This window comes from Meles meles, chromosome 14 (genome assembly GCF_922984935.1).
Source record: "Meles meles chromosome 14, mMelMel3.1 paternal haplotype, whole genome shotgun sequence".
NCBI lineage: Eukaryota > Metazoa > Chordata > Mammalia > Carnivora > Mustelidae > Meles > Meles meles.
This window is the reverse complement of record NC_060079.1, coordinates 17,819,853-17,837,041: the sequence shown is the minus strand read 5'-3', so window position 1 is coordinate 17,837,041 and position 17,189 is coordinate 17,819,853. Positions and strand designations below refer to the sequence as shown.

At 40.4% G+C, this 17,189-nt stretch overlaps 1 protein-coding gene across 5 annotated transcripts in view; it reads left to right on the top strand.

Moving 5' to 3' along the window:
- The window catches only part of DCLK1 (doublecortin like kinase 1), a 359,451-nt gene that overhangs the window by 18,883 nt on the left and 323,379 nt on the right, over positions 1-17,189 (top strand). For all 5 annotated transcript variants that reach the window (XM_045978157.1, XM_045978156.1, XM_045978159.1 and 2 more), the window contains exon 3: positions 4,383-4,729. In XM_045978157.1, coding sequence (XP_045834113.1) covers positions 4,383-4,729 — 347 coding nt within the window. The remainder of the gene's footprint in view (positions 1-4,382; positions 4,730-17,189) is intronic.

Here is a 17,189-nt window from a genome sequence, read left to right as displayed (position 1 = left end):
ATTTTTTAAAGTTAAAAAGTTTTTTTGTTGTTGTTGGAGTGTAAATTGTTGAGTCCCCCAATAATGGGTCCATGGTCAAAGGAGCGAGACTGATACAAAGCGAAGGTCAAGCAAAGCTTTATTTCGCACCAAGCATCAAGAATCAAACTGATCGGCCAGGGACGACCCTTGCAAAGAGGTGACCCCTCCCTGCCTTACAGACTAACTTTTATAGAGCAAAGGCCATGTGGTTGGGCCTGGCCACACACAGGTGGCCAATGAGATTGCAACACACAGAGAAAGCTGCACAGTCATGCTAGGTCACACACGGGTGGCCAATTGAATTACAATTCACCCCATATTTGAACTAGCCTATCACCTTGGTCAGAATGGGCACCCAAAAGGCGGGGCCCATACTCCTTGGTAGCTAGGGAGACAGTATGGGCCGCCCCACTGATTGGATGTCTCCACCTGACCTGACTCATCCCTGCATTCGGGCTGTTATCTCTACCTGTCCTGACCCACCCTTGTATTTGGGCTTTGTTACCTGGGACTGGTTTCCCGGACTTGCTTTTAAGTAAGTTCCCCTGGGGTGGGGGGGCAGGGTCAGTTTAAGTTTTACTGCATAAACAACAAAATGGCTGTTCAACCAAGGTGGGGCCACTCTGGCTAAATAGGCCCTTACATAAACCACTCACTTTGTTTTGATATTAATTATTAGCTTAGGACATAAACTTACAAATAATCAGATAATTGCATATCCCCGATTAGCACAGAATTCTGACAGACGGGTTTTGCCTGCTCTATTTTGGGCTGTGTGTGCCTTGTTGAGGACCATTTGGGGCACCCTCATATTGAGATGGACCCAAGGTGACGTCTGCTGGTAACTAGCTAGAAACAATTAACACCTTATAATGTACGACCTGCTCACTGATTTGTAGTAATTTTGTTTTTTAATTTTCCTTTCAGGCTTACTGCACAATCAGGTTAATGCAGCCTTAGAGGGGGTTTCCATTTGGGTAGAAGTTTTGTATTTGAGATTACTCTGACCTCTGTCATCTAATTTGATCTTCACAAAAACAGGGTGAGATGAGTCTCCACTGAAACAGGCTTCATCAGATACACAGATAAACTACCACTGAGAAGACTAAGGGACTTGCCCAAGGTCTTAAGAGGCCAGAGCTCAGACTTCCATTTCTCTTCCCATCAGAACATTCCCCAGTCTCCACAGAGCCTCAGAAGCACCACTGTTGTTGGGACCCCCATGTATATGTTTTTGATATCTACATACGTCTTAAGAAAAGCATAGTTGGGACAAGTAATAACCTGCTAGGTGAATAGAGAAGGGGTTTGCTGAATTTACTATTTGTGCAACGTAGAGTAAGACAGAATATATAAACACCCACTAGAATGTATTCTAAAAGCACTTACAGAGTAAATGTTTGATAACATGTATAACAATGCTTTCTTATTTTTGAAACCCTGGCTCAATTATTTTTATGTGGGTACTGTGGCTTTGGATGCTTGCACTATTAATTTAAAAATAGGACAAGGATTTAGATAAAAGTAAATGGACTGTGTAGGATTCGTCCTAGGTCACTTTACCTGCAATTATGAAAGATTTTTAGCATTTTAACTACTCCCTGTTATAAAGACTAACACACAAAAAAGCCACTATAAAATCTTTAACTTCAAAATGCACTGACCTAACTTTATGAAATATATATATATATATATATAGTCATTCATTTTGTGATTTATCATCACTTGGTACATGTGTTACTTTCTTTTTTGTGTGAGCCACACCTACTTAGTAGAGTATTTTCATTAAACAATTCTGTGTTAAGGAGCCATTTTTAATAAAATCTAATTTAATTAATTTCTTTCTTCCTTTTTTTTTTTTTAACCCCAGCTTTACTGGAGTATAACTGACAAAACTGTAAGATATTTAAAGCCTACCTTGTGATGATTTGATATATGTATATATTGTGAAAGATTCCCTCCACCAAGTTAATTAACACATCCATTATTTATTATTTATTTATCTTTTTTCTTTTTTTGAGAAAACATCTAAGTTCTATTCTCAGCAAATTTCAGTTATACCACAGGATATAGTGACCATGTTATTCATTAGACCCTCGAACCTTATTCATTTTATGTAATTACATTTATTTTAGAGTCAGTTTCTGAAGCTACAGTTTATAAGTTAACCATCCTCAGAACTTTTTATCTGTAAATAAACATGAATTGACTTCCTAGTGTATGCAGATCACTGTGCTTGGCCCCGTGTAGATGGGAGGACAGGCATTGTGGTTGTTACGGGATTCAGGTCCTTGGACCCAGCAACAGTAGAAACAAGGCCGCACCCAGTGTTTAAAAGTACAGGCAGATCAAAAGAAATGAAATCTTGCCATTTGCAACGACGTGGATGGAATAGAGGGTATTATGCTTAGTGAAGTAAGTCAATCGGAGAAAGACAACTATCATATGATCTCCGTGATATGAGGAAGTGGAGATGCAACGTGGAGGGTTTGGGGAGTAGGAAAAGAATAAATGAAACAAGATGGGATCGGGAGGGAGACAAACCATAAGAGACTTTTTTTTTTTTTTTTTAAGATTTTATTTATTTATTTGACAGACAGAGATCACAAGTAGGCAGAGAGAGAGAGAGGAGGAAGCAGACTCCCTACCGAGCAGAGAGCCCGATGTGGGGCTGGTCCTGGGATCATGACCCGAGCTGAAGGCAGAGGCTTTAAGCCACTGAGCCACAGAGGCGGACCCCATAAGAGACTCTTAATCTCACAAAACAAACTGAGGGTTGCCAGGGGAGAGGGGTAGGAAAAGGTAGGTGGGGTTACGGATATTGGGGAGGGTATGTGCTATGGTGAGTGCTGTGAAGTGTGTAAACCTGGTGATTCACACACCTGTACCCCTGGGGCTAATAATACATTGTATGTTTATAAAAATAATAAATAAAAGCACAGGCAGCTGCAGCTGAAGGGACACACAGTCACTACAAAGGTGTCAGACTGACTCCCCGAACAACAGCTTGAAAGGACACTGTTTAAGTGTGTAGGGAGGGGGAAATCCTGGGAATGGGGAGCTCAGGCCCAGTGGACAGACAATGCTGCTTCAAACAACTTATGTTTCATTTGCATGTTAAGTCTCCACCTCCTGGGTGTGACTTTTAGCATTGCAATGAGGTAAAGGTAACTGTGGGTCACAGCATTGTCCATCTTGGTGGGGGGGGGGTTGCTGATTTAGTGATTAAACTGTAACTGGTCTGGGTGGTTTGGATTTGGGTGGCTCTTCTGGCAAACATCCATTATTGCTTGAGGGGCAGTTTTGGTTTCCTTCAGGGGATGCTGTGCCCCCTGGGGCTTTTGCCTGATTAAGAGATAAGCTGGAGAAGTACTTAAGGAGGAATGGGGGACAGAGGATGGTGGGTCCAAGCAGGTGAGCAGCAAAGGTGAGATCTTGGGGTCTAGCTGGTGATAGAACTTTTGCTTGTTATTGGAATTTTACTTGAATTTACAGAATGTTCAGCACACATTCCCATCAAAATTATAAATTACATAGCTTTAAAAATTTTTTTAAAATTTGAGTATAATTAACACACAATGTTGCATTACTTCCAGGTGTACAACATAGTGATTCAGCTTCTCCATACCTTTGTCATGCTGTGCTCAGCACAACTGTAGCTCCCATCTGTCACCATACAGTGAATTACAGAACTATTCTAAGAAGCTGTTTTCTGATCCACTTTGTTTTCAAAATGTGTTATTTACATTATTCCTAAATGTAGGTTCCTCTGATTTTGAAGTTTCCTGCAAATATAAATAGCCCCAAATCCCAAAGAACACTTTCTTTTTTAAATTCAATTTTATTCCTGATGTCTATTCAACATCTGTATTTCTGTCAAAAAAAGCAGTCGGTAAATGAAGAAAGGGAAGAATGATGATTTTTTCCCCCTCTAGGGTATCAATCTGGTGTTGACAGAGCCAGATTAGAAGTAAAAAAAACAAAAATCATTCTTTTCATTAATTGTTAGTCATGCTTCCATTGTTTAGAAAGTCAAAACTTGCTCTCACTTCTGGTAGAAAAGGAAAAATCAGAGACTAGGAAAAAGGAAATGAGTTCACCTTAGTGTAAATTTAAATATATTTCTCTCTGCCGGGCACCTGAGTGGCTCAGTAGGTTAAACCTCTGCCTTCAGCTCAGGTCATGATCTCAGGCTCCTGGGATTGAGCCCCCTGTTGTGTGTGTGTGGGGGGGGTCTCTGCTCAGCGGGGATCCTGTTTACCACCCCCCCCCCCCCGCTGGCCTCTCTGCCTACTTATGATCTCTGTCAAATAAATAAATTTTAAAAATAATAAAATAAATATTATTTCCGTCTTCCTTAGGAGAGAGCTATGTGTGTGGGTCAATAGAGCCCTTCAAGAAACTGGAGTACACCAAGAATGTGAATCCCAACTGGTCCGTGAATGTCAAGACCACCTCGGCTTCCAGGGCAGTGTCCTCACTGGCCACTGCCAAAGGGAGCCCATCAGAGGTGCGGGAGAATAAGGATTTCATCCGGCCCAAGCTAGTCACCATCATCCGAAGTGGGGTGAAGCCACGGAAAGCTGTCAGGATTCTGCTGAACAAGAAAACCGCTCATTCCTTTGAGCAGGTTCTCACTGACATCACCGATGCCATCAAGCTGGACTCGGGAGTGGTGAAACGCCTGTACACCCTGGACGGGAAACAGGTAAGAGGGGTGTCGTGGGATGACTTCGACTTTATAGGAAAGAACCAGGGATTTGAGGGATCTGTGTGGCATGGGGGGTCGGATGGGGGAGGGAATGTGAAACATGCATTTTGCTGAACTTGCGGAAGTTGGGTCACATGCTTAACAAATACATAGCTGTTGATCTCCATCCAGACCGAGGATAGAGGTAGACAGGATTAACTGTAGGAATAAAACGAAATACCTGTCTCTGAAGCTTAAATGATTACTCACAGATTTCTGTTTTTTCAGTTATTAATTACTTAACATAAAGGTGCTTTTTTATCTTCTGTTTTCAATTTTTTCATGTAGTAATGTCTTATAGCCTTAAGCATGACTGAGATGTAAACTCTGACCATTAGAGAAAAATCTAATTTCCTTTCTTTGGTTTAAATAATACTTTAGGTCTCAGTAATGCTCACTAGAGAGATTTAAATTTTATGGATTTTACAGTACATATCAAAAGGATGAAATATTTCCATCTGAATGGCTTTAAGAGGCATATTTCTAGAATATTATACATCTTGTACTGAAAACATAGTTTCAGAATTAATAGTGAAGGGGTGTGTTTCTTTAGCTATGGAATGGTCATTGGTTGACTTGGATGAGAGGGCATTTAAATGTGAGTTGCTCAGGTGAACTTAAAGGGAAGTCTTGTGTGGACTTTTATAAAGGTTTGACAGAACCCTGATAGTGGGGTGTGTGTGTGTGTGTGTGTGTGTGTGTGTGTGTATGTGTATGTATGTATGTATCTATCTATCTATATATGATATATAGATATATGTATAGATATATAGATATCACTGATACATACTGATATATGTAGAGTGCAAATTGCTGGTCTTTTAAGAGTTTATGTGTCTTTTTGTTTAAGATGATAATTTTTAGCATACTATCTTTGCTTGAAATTTAGTTTTCAATGTGCATCTGTCCACATGGTTTTTAAAAACTATTTTGAGGGATAATTTGTATGTAGAGTACATATTAAAAATCAACACTAGGTTCATAAATTAGGTTAATATTTAAAAAATAAAAGATTAATCTTTATTAAATAGAAGACAAGTTCTTGAAGGCTAACAAGCATTCAAATTTTATGAATTAGAAATAGATGCAATTACTAGAAAGAGTGTTAGTCATGAAAGAATTCCTCCCCTAGGGAGCCATTCAAATGCTCTAAATTACAAAATTCATTAGGAAAGAAGGAATATCTGCCAGTTGTTCATTTATATTCACCAGTCTTCTGCTTGTCTCATAAAACTTGTCTCGTCTAAGTGTCATGTGAAGAAGAATTCTGAGGGATGAAATTCTCAGTCTTCTAGATCTAAGGGGCGTAGCCTGAATGTCATTGATCAAAAAGTCCATCGCCAGCTTGTGAATTACAGCAACGTAAGAAAGCAGGGCTCACATTTATTTATTTATTTATTTTTAAAAGATTTTATTTATTTATTTGAGAGACAGAAATCACAAGAAGGCAGAGAGGCAGGCAGAGAGAGAGGAGGAAGCAGGCTCCCTGCTGAGCAGAGAGCCATATGCGGGGCTAGATTTCAGGACCCTGAGATCATGACCTGAGCTGAAGGCAGAGGCTTTAACCCACTGAGCCAGCCAGGTGCCCCCAGGGCTCACATTTAAACATTTGAGCCCTTTGGTGGTTCCTTTTGTAAGGAGTCACTCAACCATCTTGTAGTTCTGCATTTTTGTATGTTGGAGTTTCTCAAGATGACAGCTTACCTATTTTCACAAAAAGTGAAACATACAACAACGAATACAAATTGATATACCTTCCTCTTCTCCTCTTGCTTCTGAATTTTGGGGGTTCCAAAGTACTACACACTGAACCGAAAAACAAGCTTAAGCTACGTTAGCTAAGTTCTACCATCAGCTCATCATTCATTTATTCCAAGAATGAATTCCTAAACTAGGTACGATGATGTTCTCAATCGTTTTCTTCTTTTGAGGAGTTTAATCTAGTGTCTGTATTTTATAATAGCTGCTTTTGCTGTTGTTTACATGTAAATAATACAATGTAATGGAAAAGAATCTAACGTTTACTGCCAAAAGACCACAATTCAAATCTTGGTTTGACCAGATTATTTATGTTTTCAGCAAATCACTTCACTGAGCCTCATACTTATCAATAAAACATAGATTAAATGATCACTTATGTTTCATAGAGTGCTTGTGGGGACAACTATAATAATACATGTGAAAGCAGTTTTGAACTATAATAATAATGATCATAGCTTTATTTGCATTATTCTACATGTTTTGCATGTATTAACATGTTTAATCTTTATAACAGTTGATTCCAATCCCCATTTAACAGAGGAGGATGCCAAGGCACAGAACTTGTTATTAAAAAAAAAAAAAAGTCCAAGACCACACAGTTGTAAATGGCAGAGTTGGAATTTGAACCTGTCTCTCTCCAGAGATTATGCTCTTAACCACTGTACCATAGAAGATTATATTAAAACACTAAAGAGATGTGCATGTAATGTGCATGGACTGAGAAAGAATTTTCAAGTGAGTAATTTGTCCAGGGACTATCATCTGAAAGTTTTCTGCTTTGTATTATTTTCCTGAGGTCATTCTGCTGATGGTTTTATTCAGAGGTGTGTGTGTGTGTGTGTGTGTGTGTGTGTGTGTGCATCGATTTGCTGTTGTGGCATGTTGTCTTCATAGCAGGAGTGGTGAAAAGCTGCAGAGGAATTGGAAGATAGAGTGGAAAGAATATAAAGACTTTTCTTTGGGTTCCCAGTAGAAGCAAAGATGTTTCCTCCTGGAGCCCGGAGTCTTTAGAATCATTTCTGCTCATAAGGGAAATCCACCCCCAGGAGAGGTTTGTTAGAGTAGAGTGCTTTGACAGCCTTGGCAGAGACCAGGGCTTGATAGGCCTCTGAGAATGAGCCACTTTCCTCCCAGCCAGGTGGACTGGCAGCCCATGCCTCTGCCATTTCACCCTACCCATGGTGGCGTCAGGGTCTGTGTGTTGTCAGCAGGATGTTATTCTTAAGATCACTCCTCTCACCTCTTTTTTGTTTGGATCATGTAACAACTCTTGTATCAACTCCAAAAGCGCTATGGGAAATCCAGTGCCCAGTAAAGCTTTTAAAGGTAATTTTCTTTTTTGTATTGAGGAAATAGAACTGCTCAAAAATTAATAGGTTGAGTGCGTTGAATAAATGTGTAGAGAGCAAGCGATGTATGGGGCAGGGATGGCTTTTCAGACCGCCTTCAGGCAGCTTGCCGATGTATCCGTGGGACGGAGACTCGTGACTCTGGGCTCTTTGACAACAGAACAGTGACAAATGAACAGTGAGAGCACGTGCCTGCTGTTGCATCAGCCACCGAGGGATGGGCACTGGAAGTCGGAGACCACAGGGCCTTCTCACGGGCTCCTCCTACCACTTGACCCCCTTGCTCAGTTGCCTTTGGGTGTGCTTTAGGCCTTGACCAAGAGTTCATTATACAGTGCTTTCATTGTTGTTGTGGTTGAGGTTTTTAGGCCCAGATAAGGAGACCAAAATATTGGAAATACTGCAATGTATAGAGAACATTTTGTAGGAAGCTGCAGTTTCCCCAGCAGACCGGACCGTTGAGGCTCATAAGCAGCCTGCTGGTGCGCGGACCCTTTCTAATCATTTCTTTTTTTTTTTTTTTTTTTTTTTAAAGATTTATTTATTTGACAGATAGAGATTACAAGTAGGCAGAGAGGCAGGCAGAGAGAGAGGAGGAAGCAGGCTCCCAGCTAAGCAAAGAGCCCGATGCGGGGCTCGATCCCAGCACCCCGGGATCATGACCTGAGCTGAAGGCAGAGGCTTTAACCCGCTGAGCCACCCAGGCGCCCCCTTTTCTAATCATTTCAACTCTGTCCTTTATTCAGGGGCACTGAAGCTTCAGTAAATGGTTGCTGCAAACTTGCCTCCTCCTCCTCCTCACACCTTTCAGGGGGCCTCTCCTCACCCTGTGATCAGGCACTTTTGCCAGCATGGCTGGGAGGTCAAGGAAATGCTTGCCTCGTCTTCATTTCAGTGATGCATTATTTATCTGGGCCTCAATCAAGGGCCCCCAAAGAAGGAAAGAGGGCATTTTCCAGCTGACGGTTCTAATCACATTCCTTTTCTCCATATTCGAAGGGAGCTTTTGCAGGGTATGAGGATCTTTTCCTTTTGCCTCAGTCCAGGCACTGGAAGGTGGGAATTTTCTGTGGGTTATTCACTCACCCCGCCAAGCAGCTACTCCCAGAGGTCGTTTAGGGTATGACTATTTAGTGATTGAAATCAACCCAAAAGGTACAAAATTTGCTATAAAAGATACAGTCATATATCTCCTGACTCCTTTTTTTGGTACAGCTAATCTGGCTGTCTTGAGCTGTTCAGTCTTCTAAATCTGTGATTACTAATCCTTGCTTAGAAATATAAACAACAGGGGCTCCTGGGTGGTTCAGTGGGTTGGGCCTCTGCCTTCAGCTCAGGTCATGATCTCAGCGTCCTGGGACCCAGCTGGGCATTGGGCTTTCTGCTCAGTGGGGAGCCTGCTTCCTCCTTTCTCTCTGCCTCCCTCTCTGCCTACTGGTGATCTCTCTCTCTGTCAAATAAATAAATAAAATCTTTAAAAAAAAAAAAAAAGAAATATAAACAACAGCAAGTCTTAAAATAGCCAGTGCCCAAGCAGGCAATCTGTACCGTCAAAATCACAGATAAGGCACTGCCCAATGACCACCCCTTCTGCACTGAAATAGAGCAATGATAAATTGAGTTGCTCTTTTAAGTAGAAAAGGTATGGACACGCCCATGCTATCTACCCTCGGTATTGCAGATCCATACAAAACAGCAGCATCCGTTAGTAGCCCAGGAGAAACTCACTGGAGATGTTACATTTTTCTCTTACAGACATGTCACGTAGGTCACGCACTTTGTAAAATCCCCGGTTGCTAGCGTGCTGGAGTGAGCGAGTGGCTTGTTGTCTTCCTAATAGAGAACACATGGGGAGTCACTGAGCTAGAGTGAAGGTACTCATAACTGGTTTAGACTGGTAAACCGTGAGAACAGACATCATCACTGCTCCTTAACTCTGGGTGGCTGTAGCGAAGTACCACAGATTAGGGGCTTATCTACAACAAAAGTGTATTTCTCACCGTTCTGGAGGCTGGAGTCCAACGTCAAGGTGCCAGCAGACCTGGTCTGGTGAGAACCCACTTCCTGGTTCATACAAAGTGCCTTTTGCAGTGTCTTCACAGGGCCGAAGGGGTGAAGGTGTCCTTGGCCCTCTTTTGAGAGGGTACCAATCCCATACTTGAGAGCTTTGCCCATATGTCCTAATCACCTCCACAAGGCCCCACCTCTTAACACTATCCCCTAATGGGTTAGATCTCATTATATGGATTCCGGGGGGACACCAACTTTCAGACTCTCGTGCTGTGTAAAGGAAATCCCAGTGGCTGTCAGTAAGTTAATCAGTTACTGCACTGTCTTCTCTGTGTCTTTTGATCCTTGAATCCCCTTGTCTATTATGAGCACAAAGCTGGAAGAGGCTTATAAAGGAGTCATAATAATTGCAGCTGTTTATTTTCAGTAATTGGTATATGAGCTTTTTGGAATTCAGGAATTCCAATGACTGATCACTAGGAATCTATCAATCAGGTATTACGAGGTAGTCTTTGATTTTTTTCCTTTTTTTTTTTTTAAAGATTTATTTGTTTGAGAGAGAGGGTGCACGTGCACGTACGTGTGCCCATGCAGGAGTTGGGAGAGGGAGAGAGGGAGAGGGAGAGAAGCTCCAGCAGACTCCCTGCTGAGTGCAGAGCCCAATGTGGGGCTTGATCCCACCATGCTGAGATCATGACCTGATCCAAAGCCAGGAGTCCGCCGCCTAACTGAGGGAGCCACCCAGGCGCATCTCCTCTCTTGGTTTTGAATACCTATTTCTAATCTGAAGTAAGACTGATTTGGTTCACCCTTAAGTTTGGAGACCTTAGAACGTTTCTTCCCCTTACACCTTAAAACAAAATGGTCCGTGTTGCTCCTGCATCTACCTTGGCTATAGGAATGAATGAGCCTAGGAAATGTGGAAGCTGGACGTTTTCAAGTGGAAAGGAAGGAATTGAGGATGTGTCAGGATTTGGTTGGACTAGAAAATGAGATTCTCTGTAGCCATTGGTGGTAGTGGCTTTTTCCCTTAAAAAAAAAAATAAAACTTCTATGACAGCTCTAATTAACTTCTTCAAGCATATTTAAAGCCTTCGTTCTTGGTCGACAGATTTTTTTTTTTACTATATGATTGGTATATTATCTATGTTGTGAAAGTGAATGTAACACCTTTTAGTTTTGTTTGCAATTGATATAAACACACAGTTGATACAAATAATTCAGTTTACATTTTAAAATGTCAAATTAAAATTTCCTGCAAAAACTCAGAGCACATGCTAAACCATCCTTGTGATTTGTTAGGGCTCTGAATTAATGGGAAATCTTAGCTGTTTTCAAAGAGAAAGGAGCTTAAGAATAATTATGGTACTTCACTTAGAGAATTAAAATGTCTGGGATTGAATGGGCTATTTTAGGTTATGTGCTTTCTGTTGATATTTAGGATTTATAAGCTACACCTATCCTTACATAGATATTAACTCCCTCAAATAGAGAAGAGTTAAGTCCTTTTGTTCCAGTCTGAGCAGCTCTGATAATGTAATTAATTGTGTGTTCCTGCAGTGATGTATATTTTAAGGCTTAGTCTCAGCAAAAGTCAGTTTTCTGTAAATTGAATACTGATTTGCTATAAAACGAATTCTGAGTTCCTCTGTGTCCCACTCTAGAACTGAAGATGTGTTCCCTGGGCCCTCTCTCTAGTATGCTGATGGTGCTTTGGGCACTTTCGTAGGACTCTGGGCTTGGGATTGTCTCCTTATGGTGACTTCTGCTTCACAAAGGCCAGTAGCCTTTGTGATTTGGTGGGTGAGTTTCCCATGCCCCGAGGGAGCATGTTGGAATGATATAAAGAATCATTTAGTCAGCTGGGCCTGTGCTCAGGTTTCTGTCTGAGAAATCTCCCTTGATCTAGTTACTTGTTTGGCATGGAAAATTAACTTCGTTTCCCAGTTAACTGATTACTTAAGTTCAAAAATTCTGTATATTGAATCTATTTGTAATGAGGAAATTTGCTTAGGTATGCTGTAATTTAAGCATGGATATGTGAAGTAACATAGAGGAAGAACACTAGTTTTTATACACAGTTTCAAACACCTAGTTGTCTGTCCTTTACCTCTAGACACAGTGGAATCTATTCTTCCACTGGAAAGAGTTAAGTCTCTGATACTCAGTTTTCTCACCTGTACAATGGGAATAATAACAATACTGCTTTATTAATTGTCATAAGGATTAAATGAAACAATCCACATGACAAAACCCAGCACTGTGGTAGGTACTGAATTATCAGTATTTATTATACCTGAAGAGCTCAGGGTAAATTGTTTTTGAAAAATAAATCATATTTTAAATGTGTTGAGGGAATGAACTATTTGAAATGATCTTTTGGGGTGCCTGGGTGGCTCAGTTGGTTAAATGTCCAGCTCTTGATGTCAGCTCAGGTCTTGATCTTGGGCTCGTGAGTTCAGGCCTGTGTTGCGTGTGGAATCTACTTAAAAAAAAAAAAAAACAACCCAAAAACAGAAAACAAAAAACAAAACAAAATTATCTTTTAGTAATGACTAATCATATCACCTTTGTAAATATGGCTTTTCACATGAAAATACTTCATAGTGTAATGAGAATAGCATGGAATTTGAGATAAAAGTTTATAAGATCAAAATTATGAATTTTTTACTCATTAGCTGTGTGGACTTTTGAAAGTTAATAACATTCTCTGAATTTCAGTTTCCTCTTTAAAATGGCAATGATAATATATACCTCATAATATTGGTGGGATACTTAATTAAAAATATACACAGGGGCGCCTAGGTGGCTCAGTTGGTTAAGCATGCATCTCTTGATTTCAGCTCAGATCATGATCTCAGGGCCGTGTAATCGAGCCCCGCATTGGGCTCCATGATCAGCAGGGAGTCTGCTGGAGATTCTCTCCCTCTCTCTCTGTCCCCTTCCTCCTCAAATAAATAAATAAATTTTTAAAAAGAAAATATGTATGTAAAGGCCCTGGCTTGGCCTGTGGTAGGTCCTTTGTAAATATTAGTCCTTCTCTCTCTGCTTTCCTCGTCCAGGCTTTCTTAAAAGTATAGGACATGTATAGTTGCATAATTTTGTCAGCGTGGATTTGGTCATTTTGCATTGTTTCCATTGCCTGTACTATAACTAAAACTACTAATGACTCTATTTTCATCATTCCATCGATTGTCAGTCAGTTGTGAATGTAACCTAGATATTATTTTCTTTACTTGCTTCTTCAGTTGTTATTTCTTAAGGTTATCTTATTGGTGACCCATTATACCAATACAGTGATGGTAACATTACTATTACTATCACTGGTTGAACACCTGTGTGGCTGGTACTCTGAGCTGGTTGCTATATGTGTATTTATCTCATTGAATCATCACCACCGCTCTGCAGAAAGCAAGAACCATCTCATTTGTCAAGATTCAGTTCAAAGGTGGTCTCATCTATGAAACATTTCTTGACTGGCCCGTGCAGAACTGACAGCTCCCTCTCCTTGGGAGAGGGCTCCATTCCTGTCCATTGTAAATAGCCCTAGGGTTCTCGATTATGCTGACCTTTTGACTATCGTGGTGTCATGTCTTCCCTTTAGAATTTAGAGGATGAGGGTAGGGAAGGTGACTTCTTGGCCTCTGGAGCTCGAGGGCCTAACCTGGTAAATGCTTGTTCAATAAATGACTGAATGGGTGATCGACCAGTTGGCCATGTGCTGCGCATTTGGCATTCTTGCATTGCTTCCAGGGTTCTGTGTAGTACAGGTCATGGCCATTTAGAAACTCTGTGGCCATTGCAGACTGTGGCTGTGTGTAGCTGTCAGCTGTGATGGTGCTCTCTGTAGTGGAACCACAGCTTGTAAGGTGCTCATCATGGTGCTTGTTTTCTCGCTCAGCGTCCTGCTTCATTTAAGATGCTAGGATAATTAAATCTGCCAATTGTAGAGCATTTCCGCTATTGAAAGAACTTTTATGCTTTGGGAAAACAATATTCTGTTAGAGAATTTTTACTGTCTGAGCCAGGAGAATTGCTCTAAATCTTCCTGACATTGCCTCAGCCATCCAGTGAATAAAGAGAAGAGCTAATCGATATGTCCTATGGATTTAAAAATTGGTGACAGGCCAGTAAGAGATATGGATGAATAGCATCTGGCCCAATTATTGCAGAGATGCAAACCTGCAGTGTTCAAGGGTGTTTGTGGTGGTCGAGGACACTATGTTACAGCAGGTTTTTCTGATTAGTTTAAATCCTTGAAACTAAATTATATGAAAGAAGGCAGTTTCAGAAATTAAGTGGAACTTAAAATATCTAATTTTAAATCTGAACTGTGTTGTAAACAACATGCCATAGAAACAGAGGGACAGATGGGAGATTTATGTTTTAATTGGCCTTTTCTATTATAGAATTAATATAGATCATTGTAAAGAATTTTGAAGTAAATGAGAAAATATTAAGATAAAATGACCTACAGTCTCATTGATGAGATGGCAGTCATTAATATATTGGTTTTATTTCCATTGTTTTAAAAAAAATTTCTGATCTACTCTGTATATAATTTGGTCTCTTGTAATTTCTTATGATACTATGCACATTCGTGTAGGGAAATAACTTGAAATTATTAAGCCATTTCCTCTAACTTTGTTAGTGCCCAGTGTAAGATCCTTGGAAGACAAGTGGTCTAATAAGTTTTCCGCTCTAGTAACTCATCGGCAGAACTTCTGTGTCTGACTTATGGCTAGGAATAGTAGTGTTCTAAAGTCAGATTGAAAAGCAAACATGAAATAGTGACTCTTGAGATGTTGTTCAATATAAGCAGTTAATGGAGGTTCAAAGTGTCTCAGAATTCATCCACACTGTCTTGTACCCTCTAGGAAAAATCTACAGGCATTTTCCAAAACCTGTCTGATGAAATAAGTCTAGTAGTTTTCCATAAATACCAGATAACTTAGGCTTATTAGGGCAACGGGAACACAATAACCATGACCCTTTATGAATCTTTCCCGAAGGAAAAAACACAAGGTAATTTTCTTTCCATGCCAAATCATTTCTTTTTTGTGTTACAGCCATTTGTGCACTTGTGTAAGACAGAAACGTCTTAGGGAAAGAACACAGTGCTTTATTGACTTCTGTATTCTTGGCTACCCTTGTGAGATGCTTAATATTTATTAAATGACATTTCTTTTTTTTTAAATTTAAATTCCAGTTAGTTAATACATAGTGTATTATTAGTTTCAGGTGTATGGTATCGTGATTCAACACTTCTTTGCAATAAATGGTGCTCATCACAGGCAGTGCACTCCTGAATCCCCATCACCTAGTTCACCCATCCCCCCACCCACCTCCCCTCCGGTAGCCATGTTGTCTGTAGTCAAGAATCTGTTTCCTGGTTTGCCAGCCTGCCTGCCTGCCTTCCTTCCTTCCTTTATTCTTTTCACTTGGCTCATTTGTTTCATTTCTTAAATTCCACGTGTGATTCTTGATTTTTAACTTGTGGCTCAGAGTCTGATACGTGTGTAGAATTACAGAAGTTCAGGGCCAGGATTGTCCCTACAAAAGATTGTTCAGCTCTTTTTCTCTACGTGGAAGACCATAAACTAAACTTACCTTGGCAGGTAGTAAGATAAAAATCAATATTTTATTTTTAGAAAATCTCTTGGGAAGAAAATAACTCAAGGTAAGCACTATCTTTTGTTAAAAAAAAAAAAAGGTAGCCATTTAATGTATTTTCAAAATAATAGCATGGGAACTTGTGTCCGCTTTCAAAGTAATAGTTTGGCAACCGGTAACTAATTATACAATAGAAACAAGTTGCAAAAAGTCCTGCTGTATGCTCAAGTAAATGCTTCAGCCATATTCTTAATAGCCTTTTTACCAAAAGTGGTCTGAGGACAGCGGCGGTAATGCCACCAGAGAGTCTGGAGGAAATGCAGACTTTCAGGCCCACCCTAGACCTACTGAATCAGAATATGCATTTTAATAAGATCTTGGTGAGATTCATATTCACATTTAAGACGAGGAAGTACTACTTAGGCCGCTAAGCAATATGAATGGAACATTAATCCAAAGACCTAAGGATGGCAAATCCAGGCTGTTACTTGGTAGATGGAACGACATCAATTTTAGCTTATTTAGCAGTTTTATTTGCATACTCTGAACATCAGCATTAACATCAACTAATGAGATACGACCACCATCCACAATGTTCTGGAGAGCAGCCAGTCCATTAGTATGAAATGTGTGCCCACTGCAGTGTAGCCTCAGTGGGCTGCCAGTGTGCAGGGGATGGATGACTTCCTCTATGGAGAATAAATGAAAGTTAAGAGATTCAGAGAAGGCTGGGCAATTACTGTGGAAATGCTGATCCTGATGAGAGATTAACGCACATGGTTGCCACAGAGTTCGTATGCGTGCTATTAGAAGTTATCTCTATGCTTCCCTCCATAGGCTGCACAGATTTAATATTTTCCTCATGGTTTTTCTAAATATCGTCCATGGGGACGATTGGAAGTCATTAAAGCTCTTCCGGAGAGTTGGTTTTAGATCTCCTAACTATTGTCAGGCAGAATCTCTATGCACAGGAAAATTCTCAGCATGGACCATATCCGGAAGAACATGGGGAAATTTTTAATATGCACAGGGAATGGAGGGGAGATGTTGGAAAAGAATTTCTGTCTAGCATGCCTAGGGATTTAATGGCCAAGAGTCTTTTGTATCACAGACTCTGCTGCTGAGAACAACAAGGGATTGGGTAAACTAGTGTGAAGTAATCACCTAGCAATCAAAATCATCGTGGTTTTCTTATAATACAGCCTGGGAGGTTAAGAGGCTGAGGTGATGTAATTCAGCTGTCGCCTGGCGTTGACTGCGCACCGCTTAGGCAGATATGGCTTTGCAAACAGTCACACAATGCCCAGTGACCCCATCAACAGGGACTTGTTTGAATGGGAAGGTCAACTCTGTCTCTAGGGTTATGGCTCCAAATTGGGGGAAAAAATAAGCTCTAGAAATAAATGGAGTCTCTATACCGAACCAACTGAAAGTTGATTTTTGCCATTGGCTGATGCAGTGGCTCTAGGAAAAGTAAAATTATATATTTCTGAAGACTTTTCTGGAATTGGTGTGCTGTGAAAGGAGTAACATGGGCATATTGGCCATTTCATCTTTTTGTAACCTCATTATTTCCTTCTATAGCAAAAATTCCTTTTCTCCTTTATCTGCCTTTCATGACGAATTGGTAGATGAGGCCACCCTGTATTTAACAAATACATTTGTTCAGGGGTGCCTGGGGGGCT